This window comes from Rhamphochromis sp. 'chilingali' (genome assembly GCF_963969265.1).
Source record: "Rhamphochromis sp. 'chilingali' genome assembly, chromosome: 13".
NCBI classification, from domain to species: Eukaryota; Metazoa; Chordata; class Actinopteri; order Cichliformes; family Cichlidae; genus Rhamphochromis; species Rhamphochromis sp. 'chilingali'.
Window position 1 is genome coordinate 8,740,147 of NC_137940.1, and position 22,574 is coordinate 8,762,720.

Consider the following 22,574-nt stretch of genomic DNA (forward strand, 5'->3'; position numbering starts at 1 on the left):
TCTGTTCCTGTGCTACTGAGTGTAACTACCGCCCCTCCCCCCTCTGCCCAGCGTAAAGCACAAGGCTCGCGTGCAGAGTGAAGCGGAAAAAAAGTGCGAGAGAGAGGCTGAGAGAAAGAAAAAAAAAAAAAAAAAACCCACGTGACGACTCGCGATAAGGAGCCGGCTCGCGTCGTTCACGTCAAAGAGCCGGCTCTAAGAGCCATTTCGTTCGCGAACGACCCATCACTACACGCCGGCTTTGCACTATGGAGCTGGAAGGAGTTAGGGGTTCAGTCTGACTGCATCAAACTTTTTCATTTTACTTTTGGGACTGAATTCCACATACAGGGTGGGAATGTTAATGCACAGCTGGATGAATACACTTGTGGTTTTGGCTTTTTGTGGAATTTGTTGACAATAATCCTGACATACCACACAAGCCACATGGTTCACGGTTCAGTGCAGAGCACTATACATATATCATTATGCATTGTATTTTGTTGCAGATAAAAGCTGTGTGTCTCGCTGAAAACCAAGATGACTACATCCAACGAAATGTTTGTGCCTCAAGATAACAAACTCTATTGAATTTAAAATGGATGCCCCAATTTTAAAACTTGGATAGCCTGCCATACTTTAGAAATTACTGTAGCTGATGTAATGCAGATAAAACTGCGGGACAAATATAGTCCAGGGATTCAGTTGGTTTTTTACAAAAATATCTTCCCAATGTGTAAATGAAGCCCAGTGTACAGTAGGTAGGCAGGCACATCACAGCTGTTTTTTGTAGTCATTTATTTGAAGATTTTGCAGAACTCAAGTTTTATTCAAGCCCATAGCATAAACATTTTGAATATAAACATGGCTTATAAATTTAATTTCAAATCGAAATAAGCCAGGATTTGCCACAGTCTTAGCTCTGCATGTGAAACAGATGTGCTCTCACTGGATCCTGGAATGGTGGATCCTGCCGGACCAGAAGCCTCGAGGATGGTTTTCTGTCTTTTCACATTACAAACATAAAATTAAGACATTGCACAGGGAATATACTCTCAGGGCTGCGTTCATGCTGTGCAAGTTTTAATGTTGCTACTCTCACAGGAATCTAATGACATCATCACAGACTTGATTTATGTTGTGTTGTTTGCTACCGCTGCAGACACACACCGTCTCACGTTTCTCCTTTTACAGTATATCAGCCCTGGACGGAGCCAGGAGAGAGAACTGTTCACATAGCACCCATGTGTCATCTTTAACTGTTTACTTAACCCTCTTCACTTTAATTCAGTCAGTCAGGTAATCTTAGTGACAGACTTTTACCCCGCCTGACTTTTTCATGCTTTACTACTTTGTCGCTGGCTGGATTGTGTTTGCGGCAGGAGCCCTCAATGCCAGTTAGCACTACAAAGAAGTCCATGCTTACCGTTTTTAAGGCCAGAGTGGAGGAAAGTTGTTGCATAGTGGAAAAATAAATGTAAAGCAATGACTGTTTTCTTCCACAGTTTGTGGATTACAGATTGTGACAGCAGCACATTTTTATAACATGAAAGTAATAGTGGGACAAACTCAAGTGAGACAAATGTGGTTAACTTTAAAGTAAACCTTATGCATAGTGTGTTTCGAGAGGAAATCCAACAATACTTGGGGGGGTTCGTGCAAGTCAGCACTGTGAAATCTCCTTGATAACTTGGTGACAGGTCAGTAAATTATTGGTTGGCAGCAAAATTATTTAAAGGGTTGAACAGCATATCTTCATATTGCTAGATTACTGGCTCTTTCATAGCTGCATTCCTGCCTTTACTGGGATGTCCTTGTGGTAAAACTTGGCCTTAAATTGTGCCTGATGCTCTCTCCAGCCCTCTCTCCATTTTGGATCAAAAATCATTTTAACCAATAGCCTTTGCAAGCTTAATTAGTGTCGCAGGTTTTTAAATCTGCCATGGCATGCTGGTGGCGATGGGATGATGGGATGTGTCAGTTTTACCACTTACAACTCTTTAATTTAAGAAATAGTCACACGCTGATGGTTTAAAAACTAATAAGGTGTGCATGTATTTTTTTCAGCTAAGCTTGAAATTTTATGCATGTTTTATTATCAGTGTATTAATGTTGCACAACCACTAGCCCTACCATATACAGAGGTGGGAAGTACCTAAAATTTTTAGGCATCTGTACTTTACTTGTGTATTTATTTTTAACTTTTCACTTTTACTCCTTAAAAAAAATATCTCTACTTTTTACTTCTTGTGGTTTTAAAGTATCATTTATAGGGTTTAAGCTGGAAGGAGCGCAGGTGTCCATAATTTATGTTTGCGCTACTTCAGAATCTAGCTAGTGCTACAGAAGGGGAGGAAGCATGAAGGGATGTTTTTTTAAGTGGCAGGTAATTTCAAATTCAACGTTTCTATCAGCTGAACAAACATCAGCAAACACACAAACTGTTTTTGAGCAGTTTGTCGGTAAAGGTCCAGCTGCTGTATTTCACAGGGAGAGAAAAGAGCGCGAGAACAGAGAGAGGAAGACGAGAGGTTAGATTTAAAGGCAAAGAGTGACACTTGATAAACTGCAGATTTAAAGGTTACATGGGATTTTATTTTTGATAAATTATGCGTTTTCATTTTGTGAAATGTCCTGCAAAACAAATAAAGCTTTACTAACTTTGTGTTATTCAAATGCTGCCTGAAAATACTGGGTAGTTTTGCATTAGTTTGCATTAGCAGTAGTGGACATATATCTGCATTTAAGCTGATGATGCTTAGGTTAATTCAAGTTCCAACGTTATCCTATCTGATGTAAAGACAATATAAACAGTATGGTGTCACTGTAGGGCATAGACATCAGCCATGATGGCTCATGAAACTGCTGATATCACAGCTGATCACAGCCTATACACTGAGAAAACTTACTGAAGCTCACAACAGAAGTTATTGTGAATTGTGACTCTTTTCCCCACTCTGAGCCACTGCACAGATCTTATGGTTTTCCGACCTGCTGTATCCCTCTGTAACCCTTGGCTGTACTCGTTTTACTGTTTAGGTGTGGAGGCAAAGTCACCCTCTACAATGTAGGCAACAGAAAATAGTGATTTAAAAAAATTCTCTTTCACTGCTTGTGTCCTATATGCAGATTCAGGAGGTTTAGTTTCTTCTCCGTGCCTATATGTTTTGAGCAAGCAATGAGTAATTGTACCAGGCATGTTTAACTGCAAGGAAAAATGGCTGCTGGTGCTAGCACTGCTAACATCAGTGATACTCAGCAATGTGTTACTCAGTGTTGCAATGGTATGAATCGTGCAAAATGGCACTGGTGTCCATCCATGCATTATCTTCTGCTTATCTGAAGTCAAGCTGCAGTTGCAGCAGGCTAAGCGGAGTATTTCAGAAATCCTTCTCCCCAGCAACACTTTCCAGTTCCTCCTTAAGGATCCGGGCTTTCCAAACACAGATTAGATGTTTAATTTCTCGAGCCAGTTCTGAGTCTTACCCCACATCCTCCCAGTTTGGTCTACCTGGAAAATCCCCAAAGGGAGGCATCTAGAAGGCATCATAACCAGAAGCCTGAACCTCCTGGATGTCTGAGCCACCCTAAAGAGGAAGCTCATTTTAGCCTTTTAAAATTGTGACTCTAATAATATCTAAAATCTCTTTTCTAAAACTGAGGGACTTGGAAATTGAAAGCTTCACCTATTGGCTCAGCTCTCTCTTCACCACAGCAGTTTGAAATATAATTTAAAATACATTAAATACATTTAAAATACAATTTAGTTAGAGAATACGATTGAGGATTGATTTTTTTCAATAGGTCTTAAATGCATATACAGTTTTTTTTTCCTCAGACAGTGTTTAACGTTCTGTGTAAAAAATGTACTGAATGTTGACTATTTCACTGGTAAAGTTGATGTAAGGAACTTCCTTATCAAAGAGCTAGTTAGGCATGTTGTAATTAGTGGCTTGAATTGGAACATTTAATACACTCATGTAAGGCTAAAAAAAAATCAGTAAGATGTGATGATTTGTTTAAGCAGCCACATAAACCTTATTTTTAGACTTCTCCCAAAACTATGTGTGAGTATTGTGTTTTTATTCTTTTTTTCCAGCTTTTCTTGGGTGGATCACGTAAAGATGCCACCCTCATGGTTTATTACTTATTATTGGTGCCACGGCACAAACTCATCAAAGACAAACATTGTTTCATTCCACAAACAAAACCATCAAAAGCGGAGTCCTGGTGGCCCAGTGGTTTCAAACACATGGCAGGGAACCATAACAATCTAGCTTGAAGCCTAGTCAGTGGCTCTAGTGTCATGTAAACCCCATTCTTTGTTTCCATATTTCCTGTTGCTCTCCATTGTCATGTATTTAATTAAAAAGGAAAATGGTTTAAAAATGCTGAGCTGCTAAAAGATGTTTTTTTTTTCTTTTTGGTTCTTTTGAATCTAATAATATTCTGTTCTTAATACCTAAAATTCACTAGCTCTAGCCTCTAACTTAACCATTATTTTTGAGTTAGTCACAGCAGTTTAATGCCAAGTAAACGAGTTTAGAAGAGAGTTTAGAATTTTTACAACACATAATGTAAATAAATTAGAATAACCCAACACACAAATAACACTTAAAAAGCATCATTAGACAGATTTGTTCAATCCCTGGAACGGTTGTTTAATTTTAGGGATGCTTTTTGAAAGGTTCCTGATCTATTTTGTTGTAAATGGTTTAATCTGTTACATGTAAATGTCTTAAGCCCTAGAGTATTATGTGAAATTTAATGAGGCCAAAATGATTAAAAATAAATGAATAAATAAATAAAAATTGATTTTTAAATATCAAATCTCCTTATCCTTGGAGGTCCAAGGGAGTTCCAGCAAAACGTAGCATTCTTACTTAACTAGACACAAAATTATAGCTGAAGTTATTAAACCTATTCTTAAAAATATCAACTTTCATAGAACCACATTTATTGGAACTGAGATAAAACAGAACAAATCATTGAAATCATTGTTTCATACTAGAGCTGTAGGTGGCCTCTCCACTGAATGTTCTGCAACATTTTGAATATGGCATCAGGTTGTATTTTAATGATAGATACGGCCTGGAAAGAGTTAGGGGGGGACAAAAGCCCCATGCTATACCTGAAAGTTGAGCTTTAGCCCACTCTTTGTTCCTCTGCTTGTGTAGACGAACATTCAGAATCACATGGTTTTTAATATCGGAAATAAAGCTGTAAGTGATCACATTTGCGGAACTGGAAAAAATGACCGCTTGGCTTGAAAAATGCAAGAGATTTTCACACACTTTTTGTTAACTCATTCAGAACAGTTGCCAACACTTTATGATTAATAGTGCCTTATTTGCTTTATTGGTTTTATTTTTTTTTTTAAGGTCCAAACTTTTGGCAAGTCCATTCTTAACTACGACAGTCCTGCTTTATTCCCAGTAGTTGTGGAACATGACCTAACTGTTCTATTTTGGATCCAGGTTGAAATCAGAGCAGCATGTCTGTGAGATGTGTGTCAGTAAGTTATGTGCATCATTTATCAGTCTAGGCTCGAGGCCATTGGGAGAATGAAACTCAACCGGACACCAGAGCTTAATCCACACAGGTGTCTTTCTCCAAACCGGCAGCTGCTCCTGACATGCAACTCCTCCATTTGGGTTCTGTTGGTGTCATCTGGGGTAATACGAGGTAATTCATTGACTTTGCATTATTGTGGCTCAGTAGTGTTGTTTGGAGCTTGGAAAAGTTCATTTGGCAGAGCTGAACTGCTTCTAAGCCTAGAAATATTTACAAAACAGCATATAGGCTTTAGTCACAATCCTGGCCAAGGCAGCAATTTATAGAGATTAGAGAGATGGAATTTAAAAGCAGATAACAATGACTGACTGTTTGCTGTGTTCAGTATCAATGAGATAAGTAATATTATTAATCAGTAAAATGAGTTTGAAGTTTTTTTTCCTAATATACCAAGATAACAAAAAGAATATGAATGCAAAGGAAAGTAATTTAATTCACCTTAATTATAATAAAAATCATATTCTAGAAACAAACAGTGTGCTTTTAGATAACTGAAGTCCTAATATATCCAGTGAAAATAAAACAAACGTCATCAACAGACTCACATGTTTAGACACTGCCCTGCCAAAAAAGTCAGTAAGCAAATAGGTAACAGTTTTCTCTCGGCTGATTAATGCAGCGATTAATGTTTCAGCATGTTATTTAAACCTGATACAGCGAGTAACTTCTCATTTCTGACGAAACCATGCCAGAAGGTGCATCCTGTGGTCATTCAGAAGTAGGGCTGCTCGATTATGGCAAAAATGATAATCACGATTATTTTCACTGAAATTGAGATCACGATTATTTGACGATATTTATTTCGTCCGCCAGAGCTTATATATATATTTTTTTTACATGCTGTAGTGCCATTTGTGGGAGCATTTCACGTTGCTATACATCAATACAACTGTTATAGCCCATATTTTTAAAATGTGTATGTATTAAGTCCATAGTAACTACATTAATTGCAAAAAAGTGCAATAAACTACAAAAAAAATTGAAAATCGTTTTTGTTTTGTTTTTTTACATATATTTCTACTTGGAGAAATTTAAGAGGTTTATCCCTCAAAACTTTAAATACAAAAAAGTTGCAAAAAATAGTTTACAACAACAGGAAATTTATTTTGAGTGTCTTCATAGTTTTATTTTTGGAGATACAGCAATTTTTATATACTGCAGGAAAAACAAAAAAACAATCCTATGATGCAAATTTGCAAAGAATGTGCATGTGCATCAAAATAAACTATTTCCAGCAGTGCAATTCGAGTTCTAAGGCCTACAAGTAAAAAAAACTACATTTTCCGCAAAAATGACGTCACTTGCGATAGTTCGCGTTGACGTCTTTTTCAATGTGGGAAGTGTTATGAACAGCTGATCGGATCGGCAAAGCGTGTTTCTGGAATATTATGTTTTTGTTCCTGCAAGCGCTTTTTATGCAATTTTTGCAAAGCTATATGTGGAAGGAAACCGTGACCGAGGACAAGCTGATGGCATCAGATGTAACTCCTCTGGTTTCATATGGAAAAAAATTTATTGTGCTAGCTTAGCGGTTCAGGTTCTACAGGGATTTAAAAATAGTTATACAAAACGAGCATGCTGCTCTGACCGGCTTTAAAGGGTTAAGAATAACAATGTATTGAATAATGACTTTAAAAAAATAATATAAAATAGTGTGCAAATACTGATAACAGTGCAAATGTTTGCAATATAAGAAATAAATGAAAAATGTGAACTTTGCAGTGTTGCTCTGTGGTGCAGCTACGACACCATAGCAAAGTTTACACACTGTGTCTACTTGATCCACGTCTGACTCCGCGAACCCATAATGTTTCCACACCACTGAAGTTTTTTTTCTTTACCTTTCTTTTCAACCAACGGCAGTCACTCTCCTCTCCAAATAACTTCTGCTTAGCTTTCCGAGCTTCCCTCGGGTCCTCTTAATTGTTGTGACGCGTGTTCGAAATGCAGAGCAGTGCGCTTGATTTGCCACACGGAGCAGCGCGAGAGTAAAGCATGAGGGAGGGGCTAATAATCGGCTCTGTCATTTTTAATGATCGTTGAAAGCCCAGATCGTAATCGTGATTAAAATTCGATTAATTGAGCAGCCCTATTCAGAAGGGTTAAATTATCACCCTATGTCAAACCCAGAAAATGACTGAAGTTCAGTTCAATTCAGTTTTATTTATACAGCGCCAAATCACAACAACAGGCACCTCAAAGCACTTTATAATTTAAAGTAGAACCTACAATGATACACACTGAGAAAAACTCAACAATCATAATACCCCCTATGAGCAAGCACTTTGGCGAAAGTGGGAAGGAAGGTCATGTGATCTAACAAGCCCAGATTTACCCTGTTCCAAAATGGTGGGTGCATCAGGTGAAGAAGTCAAGAGGATGAAGCGACAGACTCACCATGCCTAGTGGGGGCAGTGTTGTGATCTGGTGGTGCTCAGGTCTAGGTTCAGCAACATCATACGAGGCCAAAGGTCAACTACCTACCTAGTTACGATCAGTTATTTTTGTTTATTGCAATGATTGCATGTATAGGGGAGGTGAGGAGAGGTAAAACGTCTTCAAGCAACTTAAAGAAGTCCAGTCACTTTTCTTTTCAAGCTCCTTAGACTACGATGACCTGGATGACTGAGAACCTTCACAGACGAAGATGGCAGGAATATATTCCAAAATGAAAATGTCAGGAGTCATTTGGCTCAAACTGCGAAAGAGTGGTTCACACACGGACTAAACCCCAGCGTAGAATCTCTGGAATGTACTGGGGATGAATTTATGCAGTGGTGTCATTCTCCCAATATTACTGTAGTAAAGATCCTGGTGGAAAATTAATGCAACTCTGGATGGATTTTTTGGTCAGGGCAGTGTATTTTACATTTTGTATTTTTACAGTTGAATCATCGAGCACTGATTCAAACTCTTCATATAAAAGCCTAAATGGAACCAAAAACGGCAAACTCAACAAACTCTTTGTTGCCCATAAAATGCCCAATCTACAGTGAATGTTGATACGTTGGACGCGCAGCATAACAAAGTAAATGTGTGCCTTTTCATCCTCAACATCATTTTTCATTTCAAAGCCCAGATTAATAACAGTAGTAATAACAAAACCCACCACAAAACTCCATCAGCTCATGCTTGACTGACCCAGCACAGAGGAAATGTAGTTTGGACGATCTGAAAAACTCCCAGCGGTGCAGTGTTCCCACAGGGCCATGCTGCCATGCAGAACAGTAGCATACTGTGGCTGCTCAACCAACTCTGTGTACAGAAGTCATGTGCAGTTAACATTTCAGCAGGTTTGTTTTATATTGCTTTGGGGATTGAACTTAGAGGAGGAAAAATCCCATATGCATGCGGCATGTCCTCTGACCTCCACTCTTTTTACATTAAATCACACGTTGTATTTGCTTGCGGTTCCACTGAGACAGTGCCACATCCAAAGATGGTGAGTCGGTGAAGTCTATGGTATGAGATGCCTCCTGTGCTGTTCATCAATCACATCTTACATGATTCTCCATTACTGTTAGAGTCTGAGATAAGTATTCATGGGACTGCTGAGGGAAACCCGCAATTATAAAACAAATGGTATGGTTTCTTGAAGGGTCTGGTTACTTGGATTGGAACATTATTTTGCATGTTTCTTTGTATGTGCATGTGCAAGTCATTGTCAGATACTGGCTGCAGTAATGCATTAATATGAGCATTGTTTTTTTCAACAGACAACAAATTAGATTAATCGTCATTTAACTTGGTGTTTGAGAAGCTTTGATGTTTATTTTTTTATTTAAATATCTAGCTAAATAGAAAATTGATCACATGGCATCATAGTTGTAATGCTGTTCTAAAAACTTTGCACTTTTTTCCAGTTTTTAGGCTAAAAGAAGCAATTGGCTGTAGTTTGAAGGTGGCGTTATGTGCCGGCTATTTTGTGCAGGCAAGCAGTGGCTTCCCGCAGACTCTACTGATTGCAGAGATTAAACAGTCAAGATACACAGTAATGTAATAGTACGCTTTCAAAGTGCTGGCAGACATGTTAGCTTTTGGCCTGATTCTGAGATGCCGTTACACTCAATTTACAGTCTTCAATAAACAGATATGAGAAGGGTATTGATGTTTTCATTGAACTTTGTAAGAAAGTCAGTGGTACAAAAATAAATACGAGTGTCACAGAAAGTCGTCCAAATAGTTTTTACTGTTAAGATTTTATAAAATCTGAGTAAGAATAAATTTGAACTTTAAACTAACGTTTATGATGATAAATCAGAGTTTTTTGTAGTTTTGATTGATATTCTACAACAAACTCAGGCTCTAAATTGGTCCATATATTGGCAGCAGTGCAAGCCAGTTACTTTAGTGATGTATTTCCTCAGACGTGGTGCAGAGCCGTCTATTTTAAGTGTCAATAAACTGTGTGCCAATGCTATCTTTCACTGAATAACCATACCAGTTTGTCAACAGAAAGGGTAAATGCATTTCAGTCAAACCTCTAAAAATAGGCAGCTGTATATAAATGTATAATGCAGAAACCTGCCCCTTCAGCGTGAGACGACCAGAGACATTCTGTTTCATGTAACACACCTGCACAGGAAAGGGTTAAGCTCCATCTTTTCTTTTCTTCATTCATGGAACCGCAGACTAATTCTGCGTCTTTGAAACCAAATAAGCACTAATTTCACAGGGACTAGAAAAAGAGCCATTAACTAAATCTGTGTGGGGCCCTCTTTGCACAAGGCACGCGTGGAAGAGTTAAACTACTCAGGTGGAATGAGAACCAGAAGTGACTCTTTCAAGATGGGAAGCAGTCAGAGGAGAAAAAGCATTTGCCTCGATGGCAGGTTCTAGTGTGCTTTTGCATCCACCTGTTGACCCTGGCCCTGTCCTCTGCTTTAGCCCCGCTCGAGGGAGCCTGCATGCATCAGGTGTTTTCCATCGCACATGATGCATCTCTACTGTCCACTGACTAGCGTAATGCTCCGTCTTTATTGGCCTCCTTTGCCGAAGCCGTGTTTTGTTTTTGACACAATTCTCTGGGCCTAAGCTGGCGTGCCAAGATCTCACATGTTTCATTGTAAGGGCCTCCTGATCGTGTTTTATCCGGGACCCACAATATCGCTAGACTAGACCACAGGAAATCTCTAGTGTGCATGAGCACACAACTCCTATTCAACAGAGCAGCTTGAAGCTTTATTTTTGTACAAAGAGGGTGCCACACACATGCAGAGCAGAGCACAGCGCGCGTGTCCTTGTGGCATTGCATGCAGGCAGCCGTGCGTTTTGTGAATAATGAGTTCATGGGATCACGGCTGGTTTGGCTTCAGATAAAGCCATTTACTCTCTCCAAGAGTATATTTTGCTTTTAATTTAGTTAAGCCAACATAACTACCTGATCAAGCCTCTGATTCACAGCAGGCTTTGGCGACCTACAGCACAGGGCTCACGCATGGCGGCAGATATGGCTCCCCAAATGTTGTTCTAACATCCCTGAGAGTGTGAGGTGCAGCAGTGTGCTGAGCTTTTGGAAAAGCATTGCGGATTCAAGCTCTGAGGTACAAAGGAGCAGTGCGAGATGGTTCCCTTATCCAAAAACAGAAGGGGGGGGGGGGGACAGAAAAGAGAGACAAACAGTGTATGAAACAATAGTTTGGCTTCAATTCCCCCTCCTTTTGGAAAACGTATTTTCCAGTTATTTCTCGAGAGCCTCATTTCCTCAGAGTCTGGTTGACCTTCTCTCACCCCTAGCCCCTCTTTGCGTTATTAGCAGCAGGACCGCCCACCCACTGCTGGTAGAGGAAACCCATTCAAACCAACAGGGGCATCACAATGCCAGCTGCTTCCAGCTTAATTTGTCAGATGGTTCCTTTCAGAGAATTTAATTTGAAAGAGATACAAGATAATAATCCGGTGACTGCTGCCGCTACTCAGGCGGCAGCCGAGGACCGAACTGCTTAGAGTGACAGGAAGTGAAAAAAAAGTGGTTTCCAAGAAAACAGAGGTTTTGTGGGGAGATTGAAGTTCTCCGCATAAGTTTGTATAAACAGGAAATTGAGTACTTTACTCTTTAAGTGTCTTACACATAGGACAAAATTGACCTAAATTCCACTGACCTGGTTTCTAGTAGGGAGAGCTGGCAACAATAATGTAAACAGCAATTATATCCTGCCTGTGTTGGTGCAGTTCAGTGTCAGGAGTGCAATGTTGTGTCTAGTCATGAAATCTGAAGCACCTGGGAGAAGTCTCTGCACACCTCAACTGTCTTCATATAGTTTTAAAAGGGAGTGTCACAAACGCCGTAGCATTACTACGAACCCACTGATTTACAGCCTCCTCTGGTTCCGCTGCTGAATGTGACCTTACAGTGGGGCAGCGTTTGGCCAAGTTTTCTTCTGTTTTTCCCCTTCTTACCGTTACCAGTTCAAGGCAAGAGATGGAATCTTGTGAAGGAACAAGACTTAATCCTTTTTCCAAAGCTGGAAAATTGACTGTGTTGCTTTGTTTGGCAACGAGGAGAAAGGCTCTTTCAAACAGTGGCTATCTTTGTAGTGCCCCTGTTGGAGGTAGATCTTTAAAGCGTGAAGTTGTGTGCTGTGTTATGTCCCAGAAAAGGAGCTGCTTGGATTTTAATGTTTTCACTGTGAAAAACAATGTGATGGCAAGATAAAACGCAGAAATAATAGAAGTTTTCTTCTTCTTCAAGACCACATGAACAAAAAAAGAAATGAATATAAATATAAAGAATATATGTATGTGTTTGTAACCGTGGCGCTTCTAAGCTACAGTGCAGCTGATGCCACTTTGTTTTAGCATTAAGTTAGCTTCTCGTTAGCTTCACGTTTGTTGAGCTGGTGGAGGAGAAGGTCTAATATTTCCTATTTTGCCCCATTACATATGAAATGGGGCTGAGATTAAATGAGGCGAGATGGGAAATATAGTAAAATAAGGCAGTGGCAGCAAATACTCAAGCCAGCTAGGAATCAGAATAGGGGAATCACTACTCCTGGCATCTGCACCCATGAGACATGAGCCCTAACCACTAAGCTACTGGGTCACACCAGCAGAATAACAGAGCAACAACTTTGTTTTCATTGGTATTTGATGACTGCTGACATTTTCCTCTTTTAGGAAATCCTCACACATACTAACAGAGAGAGACAGTTTTTACATATCCAGTGATTTAGAGATTAAGTCAGTTAACCCTTTAAGACCTACCATAGAACCAAGTCCGCCAGAGCTTATATTATATTTTTACATGCTGTGGAGCCATTTTTGGGAGCATTTCAAGTTGCTATACATCAATACAACCATTATAGCCCAGATTTTAATAATATGTATTCATTAAGTGCATAGTAATTACATAAATTGCAAAAAAGTGCAATAAACTACAAAAAAATTGAAAATCGTTTTTGATTTTTTAACATATATTTGTAGTTAGAGAAATTTAAGAGGCTTATCCCTCAAAACTGTAAATACAAAAAAGTTGCACAAAATAGTTTCCCACCACAGGAAATTTATTTTGAGTGTCTTCATAGTTTTATTTTTGAAATACACCAATTTTTATACACTGCAGGAAAAACGAAAATAAATATTATACTGCAAATTTGCAAAAAAGCAGCATATGCATCAAAATAAACTATTTCCAGCAGTGCAATATGAGTCCTAAGCATCCCAGAAACGACACAGAAAGTCATAAAGTCAAAGATACCTTTTAAAAAGAGCAGTATAGGCCCTGAGGCCCTGATCGCAAAAAAGACTACGTTTCCGCGAAAATGACGTCACTTCCGGTTTCGGGCAGGTAATGGCGGAAATGCAAAAGTTCGCGCTGACGTCTATTCCAACGTAGGAAGTGTTATGGACAGCTGATCGGATCGGTAAAGCGTGTTTCTGGAATATTATGTTTTTGTTCCTGCAAGCGCTTTTTATGCAGTTTTTGCAAAGCTATATGTGGAAGGAAACCGTGACCTAGGACAAGCTGATGGCATAAGATGTAAGTACAACTCCTCCGGTTTCATATGCAAAAAAAATTTTTGCGCTAGCTTATGTGGTTGCAGTGCTACTGGGATTTAAAAATAGTTACGCATAACAGAGCGTTCCCGCTCCGATCGGCTCTAAAGGGTTAAGCACGTTAACAGCGTAGTATTTACTGAGATGTCCTTCTTATCTTTGCTTCATATTCCAGATCACGTTTCAGCTCCAACATGAACAGATTTATATAAGAAGTCGTCTTTTCCAATTAAGAATGAGAAACTTGTTACACCTTGTTTAAAATCCTTAACAGGCATGACAGGACATGGTGGTTCATCAGCTGAGGTGCCTCTGACTAAATAGTTCCTGTTTCAGGCAGACGCTGAACTGAAGGTCTGCATGATAGGCAGCTTTGCACAAGAGGTGTGACTCATGCAAAGCTACTTTAGGTCCCAGAATAGAAATGAGCATAAGGTAACTGACAGAGGCTCGTTTAATATAATGAGCGTTACCAAACAATTAGTAAAGACCTGAAACAACAGATTAAAATAAGTGTGATGTCTCCCAACATAGGAAACACTGGAGAAGTGAGAACACGTCAGTTGATTATCTTCGGAGCTTGCTGAAGTGCAGAAGTGTGAGATTCAAATGCATTCACCACAAGCTGTCTTATCAAAGGTGCATAACTTCTTGAATAAGCACAGTAACAGCCTGTGGCAGGATGTTTGCATCCACTGATCATCACTGTCAGCCCAATGTCTCTCATCAGCTGTTCTGCTCAGTGGATTGATGTTGATTTTATTCCCCAGGGATTCATAACATCACTATTGGCAAAGCAGTTTATACATCAGCCAAGTTATACTATGTACAGTCCAGAGTTAGTGCACTTTTTTGTTGACCTTCATGTCTTTAGTAAGAATGTAGGCTTGCTTTAGAGCAGTGGTTCCCAAACTGTTTTTTGCTGGGCCCGCCTTTGTTTTACAAGAAAAATATTTGCCCCATATTTTGTTTTCAAACTCCATTGCGGTTTATTTCACACCTCAAACATTTGCGAAACAATTAAGCAAATACAAGTAATCTTCAATAAATTACAGGTAGTAATAAAATACACTACTAACTCTTTTACGCTATGTCCACACCTACACGGGTATTTTTGAAAACGCAGCTGTTTCTATACGTTTGGGCCTTTCATCCACACGTAAACGGCGTTTCGAATCACCAATCATGTTTACATGAGATGAATTGCAGAATGGCAGATAGAGACAAAATACTATTAATCTGACAATCTTCAGGTTTTACACGCTTACATACACACACGCAGTTACTGTCCCTCCATTTAGAAAGGCAGAGGCTGTCATATGCTGTGGGAGTGTCTGGTTGGGCGTGGTCCAGGTTCCTGTCATTTGTCCCTGGGAGTGGAGTTGGCCAGCTCATCACCTGTTGTCAATCTCCGGGGCTCCACCTAGAGGGTTTTTAAGCCAGCACGGCCTGCCACTCCTCGCCAGTTCGTCCTGCTACCATCTGTGGTAAACTCGCCCTCCTCTGAGCTCTGACTCTGTATATCTGGACCTTGGGTTAATATGTTTTTGTTTCCTGTATTCTTCAGATTCTCCACCCATCGCACTCACCAGTAGTGCTGTTTTTGGTCTCCATCCTGTCCTCCCATCTGCTCGGAACCCGAGGATTATATACTCCACTTCTCCTCAGCCTGCCCTTCAGTCTGTATTCTCCATCTCTTCGAAATCTGGACCGGACTCTCCACTCTTGACCCTCTTTGGAATACACCCCTGGCAGCCTTTTCCCCGTTAAATGACTAGGGTCGCCAAGTAAGCCCAAGACTATTCACTGGCACTCCGTACCTTTGTCCCTTACTCGTTTGTTTCCCATTCAGTAACATTTCTCCCCTGTGTTTACAGAAGTTCCCGTTAGAAGTCTCCCCGTGCTCTATGCCGGTTTCTCTGCCCACGGATTTCCTTTAGTTTTCTGCGTATGGTTTTTGTTAAACCCAGTTCCGTTCACGTTTTGTTCTTTTCAATAAATTATACACAGTTCTAAGCAAATTGAGTCTGCTCTTGAGTCCACCGCATTCTCGTCCGTGACAGAGGCGTCACGGTGTAATTATTTTACTTGTAGTTATTTTTTCCTGTGTAACTGAATATTAATATTCAACATTGCTATCAATACATTTTGCAAAAAATGCCTCTCTGTGCAAAATGGGTTCAAAAACATAAACAGCGGTGGGATACTGTTTGATTTGAACCGAGGGAACAAATCGTGGCAGGAACGGCCTGATGTTATTTGTATCCCGTTGTAACTTTACTGTATAAAGAAGTACATCTCCAAAATGTCAGGAGTAGTTAGTTATTACAACAAGTGTTAGTGAACTAAAAATCAAGAATGTGGGATACTGTTTGCCTGTGATTTAAACAGCCCAGCGTGTGCTCCCGATGCAGGGAAAACCTACCTTGGCACTTGCGCAGGTGAAACCAGAATGAAGTTGGTTTGCGTTTGTGTGGGAGCTCCGTCAAAAACCTGTCCATTATGCTAGCAGTGTCCAAGCGTTCTTCTTTTTTTTCCCCTTTTCATACTGCGCCCCCCCTGCAATGGCTCTGCGCGCCCCCTAGGGGGCGGGCCCCACACTTTGGGAAGCTCTGCTTTAGAGCATTATCTGCAAGCAGTCAACAAGCGATCAGTAATAACCATTTCTTGGTTCTGGACTGAAAAAACGTGGTGTTGATTCACCTTTTGATGAATTCCATTCTTAAATTGATGATTAAAGGACTTGTTGGTATCTTTAGTGCCAGGGTGTGCTTGCTTATATCCAAGCACAGGTTTGTTACCCTAAATACCCTAAATTTTGTCCACTTCACAGACCATTCAGTCATTTACGGTTACTCACACCCTTTAGGCAACTGGTTACAATTCATCAAAACCACTTCAACTGCCCATGTTTCAGCCTTTCTCTGTAGACCAGCTCAAGAAAGCATGTGTTTTGAATCTTTTGTATGATTTCCTTCCTCTGGAAAATGTCTAACTTCAGCCTGAATGAATGTGTGTGCTGTACTTTTGCACTGTTTTCATTACACTAAATACAGTCGTGTGGATCAACTCCCCGACAATGACTGAAGCAGACAGTGTGCGAGTTTCTAAGATTGCCGTTCTCTCAAGTGGCCATACCTCATCCCAATCATGCAAAAAAAAAAGAAACCGAACTGTAAACACAACCAGTAGAATCATAATAATAGGAAAAATATAGTCCATCTCTATTATGAATAGCAAAAATCTTTCAGCCAAAGGATGAGAACTTCAAATTGTATGAATACAAAACAGCAGGTCAAGCTTGCATAAACATCTGAAAAGTCCTACCTGGTGTGGTATACTGTTTACAGCTGAGCAAAGGCAAACATGGAAATGAAGCAATTAGGCAAAAAAAAAAAAAAAAAAAAAAGAATCAAGCTGAGCCTCTCAAGAACTGTTTAGGCAGTGTCATAAAGGCCTCCTCACATCCTAAACTATTTGTCATTGTAATTAATTGTTGAAGCAAAAGCTGAAAAACAGTAATTTGTAACATGGGCTTCAGGCATCATAGGGAGAAGCATAACTTTCACACAAGGACAAAATTATACCCCACTTTTCGTGTGAGCTTCTTTCAAACAAGGCAGTAAATCATCAATCTTTCTCAGATGTTCCTCCAAGAAACTGAGGAAACGTAAGTGATTAAAAAATGGTAGTTCAAGAGCTGTTAGGATACAAGATGGAAAAGAAATAAGACGACAAACATGTGCTATTAATGACAAACATCTGCAATGTCAAGAAGATGTTGCTCTTCAAGCCTTGCATAGGAATCAAAGACACATGCGTGGCAGAGGGTTAGCTGCAGTAAGTTCAGCCAATGCTGCCTGGCACTTTGTACTGGGCATGCAAACAACCACGGTCTGCTTAAGAGAAATCACTCAACACGGGAACAGCTGCTCACTGATTCAATTCTAAACATACACGAGGGTTTGGTAAACTACTGTTATTCCAGAATCGGGTTTCTCGGCCCCTAGCCTCCTCCAGTCATCAGTGTTTGTACTGAACCACATAGTGTGTCCCCAATAAAGGTACGTAGTCACTGAGTATGAAAACCACAATGGCCTTCTCTTCTTCAGTATAGCAGCTTCTTTTATCCTCTGATATGAGGTTTAAATCTAGGGAAACACCAATATGTGGAGCTCTTATGTCAGAAATACCTAACATAGTTGGGTTGAAGTTTTATCATAAAGAAGACCAGAACTTAAGACCTCAAATGGGAGCTTTTAACAATGTAAAACAGAGTAAATGGCAACAATATTATTCACTTCAGCTAGTCCAATGTCTGCCAACACAGAGGCAGGAAAACAATCTAGAGTCATGTGGCAAGAAGGGTAAAGCAATTCACTGAGCCAGCCAATACATGCAAGTGTAAACCTGCTCTAGATTGCACTATAAACTGACATGATTGTGGAATTCTACTGTTTACTGACATAGAAGATTTTTTTTCCAATTTGATAAGGGTTCAAACTAAAGTATCTGTTGCCAGAATGTGTCTTCCTATTCTTGTATTGTTAGCTACACACTCACAGAAAGAAAATGTGCCGTGTGCGTTTTTTTAAACTGATTTGTGCATTGATTTTTTGTCTCCATGATATGGATTGGCCATATTGCATTTGCTGAGGGTTGGGAAAAAAGCAACAAAGAAGAAAGACATTTTAATAATCTTCTTGGCATACTTTGATTCATCAGTTTCAGGGTTGGTAGAGCTATAGATTATCCAAAATGCCATATGGTGAGAGACAGGGTACCCCCCCGAACAAGTTGTCAGACTGCTGCGGGCTTAAAACAGAGAGATGGACATTCATTCACTCATTATGATACCTATAGTCAATTTAGTCGCCTATCAACTTAACCCCGTGCATGAGTCTAGACTGTGAAAGGAAGCCAGAGTGTTCAGAGGGATCCAACTGACATGGGGGGAGACTGCAAACTCCACACAGAAAGGCAGCAGCCTGGAATCAAACCCAGGACTTTGTTATTATGACTCAAAAGTGCTAGTTTCCTGTGATAGATGACAAAAGGACTCGTATATAGAGGTTATTGCTCCACCTGAGCACTCGGATCGCTTTATACAACATGACTCATACAAGCACCTTTTTCATGCTGAAGTTCCTTTCTATCTAACATTTACACACATTCATACTCTGATGGATGAATCAGAGAAGAACTTGGAGTTAGCATCACGAAGACTAGACCAGCCAGGGATCAAAAACCAACCTTCCACTTAGTAGATGACTTACTCTACCTCCTGAGCTTTAGCCACCTTCCATGTCAGTCTAACAATAAAATTCATACTGTGAATCCATTAAAATTATAGCTGTACCTCTGCATCTATACATTTATATCTCCAAAGCTAAGCTAATGGTAATGACTGAAATACTAAGGTTTCAGGTACTAGCTTCAAAACTGGCTTCCTCCTCAATTTGGAGACAGAGCAAGAAGCTCATAGTAGAGACACTATGCTCTGTATTATAGAAAGCACCTCCTAGGTGAGGTGTTTAGAGTATATCCAACTTGGAGTAGACCCGGGACAAGATGATATGTCTCTTGGCTGACTTGGAAATGTCCCAGGGTCCCCCTTGGAAAAGTTGGAGATGGTGGCTGGGGGAGGTCATTGATGGATGGGTACTTGAGGTACTCATGCTAAGACAACGGTGTATTTATATTCACACTGGACAGACATCTGCACAAAATGTTTGGTTACCTTGATAAACCATTTTTGTGATTGCTTCAGCATTAGCATTTGTAATAATGTCTTTTGCACATGGTAACTTTCTTATTGGATGCCTCTAAGGAATACAGCAAAACCAGTCTTATGAATTCCCCCTCCTGATACACGGTTGACATTATCTAGATTTATTATTAACATCTGGTACTTTTATCCCTATCATAATACCTTCATGTCAGAGATATGAGCATTTTGTCTCTTTGTGATGGTCTGCCATGAATTCTTTTTACAGCAGACACAAGAAGCACTTACGATCCTCCTCCAAATGTATATACAGAGACTCTTGTAAAACTATTGCCACACCTGTTTCTCAGAACGATGGAGTGGCTTCCCATACTTTGCCACTTCTATCCAACATATTTCAGTTTCCATCTGCTGCAGGAGATGGCACATGGCTCTAGACAGGAAAATGTTGGTTCCAGACAGATGTGGAAAAACAAATGCCAACTGCAATAATCTTATTCCGGATCGTAATATCTGCAACAATGCAAAAAGAGGGAAATTTATCAAAACACCCTGCAACATCTGTGCACCAAAAATTGTCACAACGGCCTCGACTGGTAACTCTTATTAAAATCTAATCTGTTTTCTATCAGTGTTAGATTGAACTCGATGGTGAAGGCAGAATCCACCTGTGACATTTGAGCTCCTTGAGAGCATGCTTTTGCAGAAGCAGTTTGAATGGCATCTGTTGTGAAATGGAAACACGCAAAATAAAAATTCTCCGAACTAGACTTAAAAATGTCCATGTCCTTCAAAAAAATGGGTACAAGTTTGTGCCTCACTTTGAAAGGGGCATTCATGCATGTAGGGATGACTATTGTGACAGTTTGATTTTATAGTTAGACCACAATAACTACCTAAAATGGGATAATAGAGCATTTTTCATTTTTAGTATTTTTAGTTCAGATGTATAAAAATTCCCCAATGGCTCCTTCTACAATTAAAGCATTATGCTAAGGAGTTAAAAGGTTTTGCGATGTTTCCACAAGGAAAAAAAGCTGATTTATGAGGCAAAAAAAAATAGCTGAGTTGGAAAGAAAATCACACGATAAGTACTACTATTTGACACCAAACACAAGTATCGAAATTTTACCAAATGAACTGCCAGCATATGCAGCTGCACCAAACCCAAATGCAGCCAGTTGTGAAGACTTGAGTTGAGGATTACTCCAATTGCTCCATCAAAGATATTTAGTAGCCGGCAGCAGAAGCGTGTGGTTGTTCTAGCTAAAGAAGACAGTACATATCTTTCCGCATATTGAAGTGGAATTAAAAAGTGCATGCGTGCTCAGTAAATTCACTTAGATGAATGAAATGTGGCCAAAGATACACCATCATAAATCAAAATCTTAATAGAAGCTCAGGGTATGCACTTAATATGAAATGTTAGAGTTCCCCAGCCTGTGGAGAGCTACCACATAGAATAAACTAATGTTTGACTGCAGAGTGAAAATCCAGTCAAAACTAAGAGTAGGGTATTTGTTGCAAAGTATGCATGGCATACCCTGTAATCCTCTTTGTAACTTGTTAAACCCAAAACCTACACAACTCCTTGTTAGATTTAAATCCCTTCATTCATGCTGCTTTGCAGTATGGCATGATTGTTGGCTCTGCTTTACAATGCAGCAGATAAAGAAATATATAGCAGCGGGGGACCTATAAGTCTTCTGAAACACTGCGAATGCTTTATTCTGACATCCAGTCTCCTGTTCTCACTCTTTAAAACTAATGTGCAGGGGACAGCACAGGACTGTCAGTCCATTTCTGTAAAGAAATGCAGAGTTGGCCACCAGACAAGTTCCCCTTCAACGTCCAAACATCCAAAGCAACCTATCCCAGGTGCTTCGTTCGCCTCCTTCCTCTGAGTGGCCCACTTCCTCTCACCCCGGTGATCTCTCTTTCAGCTCTGAAACAAACCGCTCTACCAGACACGAGAGATACTGTTTTGTGCAGATATCATCCTCAACAAGGGCACAGAGCAGGGAAAGTTATCACATGTGCAAAATGAGTCTGAATTCTTGCCCCTCATATTCAGCAGCCAGTTTTATTAAAGTGTGATCCAGGGCAAAAAAAATCTTGCAGCTACCACATGCGGTGGCCTTAGTCCAAGGCAAACACTCCCACTGATGTGTACACCAAGACAGATGAGTATAGGACTCGAGGCCTGGCTAGCACAACGTAGCTCTATTCAGTATTTATTTTCACAGTTCAAAGCACTGGCAGCAGCCCACTTAGAGTCTGCAGTCCAGTCCAATGTACCCCTGATTGCCACAGTGAGGCTTCGCAGCCCGCAAAGTTGTATACTGTAGCTTGTGCCAGTTACTAACTCCACATCTGCAGGACCCCAAGAAATTGTGAGGCAGCTCATCCAGGAGGGGAGGGGGTTTGAGGATAGGCTTAAGGGTAGGGGGTAAAGGGATTCCTCTGAAACCACACTTTGCTGTGGGTTGAACGGCTGCTTTGTGCAGCTTGGCATGATCACACAAACCACATTAAAAGACAAGGTTTGTTATTCACCAGAGCACTGATAAGTAATGTCTCACAGGCCACCAAACTGAGCAGCAAACTTTGTGCCTTTGGCTGTGAAGTTTATCACTGCCCTAACTGGATACCGTTGACCCACCCACAATGGGGTCAGGTCCATAAAACCTGCATGATATACAAGCTACTGTATGGACTCGAGGATGCTGGGTTATATGGGGATGCAGATGTGAGCTTAAGTGTCTCATGTTTCTTGGGATACTTTTACTGTCTGGGAATTCCTCGTCTCCTACGGATTATTTCCTCAAAGAGGGATAAAGGTGGAAAATCTGTGAAATGATGAGGAAAATGTTGTGGAAAAACATTTAAAAAGTGATCGTTGGAGAGGATACAGAAAGCTCTGCTCACAGTGGTGTGAGCAGAAATCTAGGCCATTTAATATTTTATTCTGATCTTTTTTCATCTTTTTGTTTGTACTCCAAAAAGCATGGATTGATTCCTTTGTATTTTCATTCTCAGCGCAGTAGTTTACCAAACTATTGCCATATTGCAGCTAAACAGCCATGATCATCATCAACTTTGCTGAAGGGCACAGTCAGACTTTGCAAATGATGTACATCTTACTTGGTAAGGACCCTGTTAATCATTCACAGCAGCCCCTGGGAACAAAAATGAAATATGGACCTTTAGTTTAAAAAATATTGGCTTTAGTATTTGTTGCCACAGTAATGAGTAAACTGGGAAAAATTAGCTCAAAGTTCCATTTATTAGAGTCTCT

General features: G+C 40.1%; 1 protein-coding gene across 1 annotated transcript in view; it reads left to right on the top strand.

Annotated features, from left to right (window-relative positions):
• LOC308408348 (uncharacterized protein) overlaps positions 1–22,574 on the top strand; it is a gene marked incomplete at its 5' end in the record, with an annotated part of 32,299 nt that overhangs the window by 6,391 nt on the left and 3,334 nt on the right. The window contains one exon of the mRNA XM_080900545.1: positions 5,520–5,664. Within this exon, the coding sequence (XP_080756671.1) occupies positions 5,520–5,664 (145 nt within the window). The remainder of the gene's footprint in view (positions 1–5,519; positions 5,665–22,574) is intronic.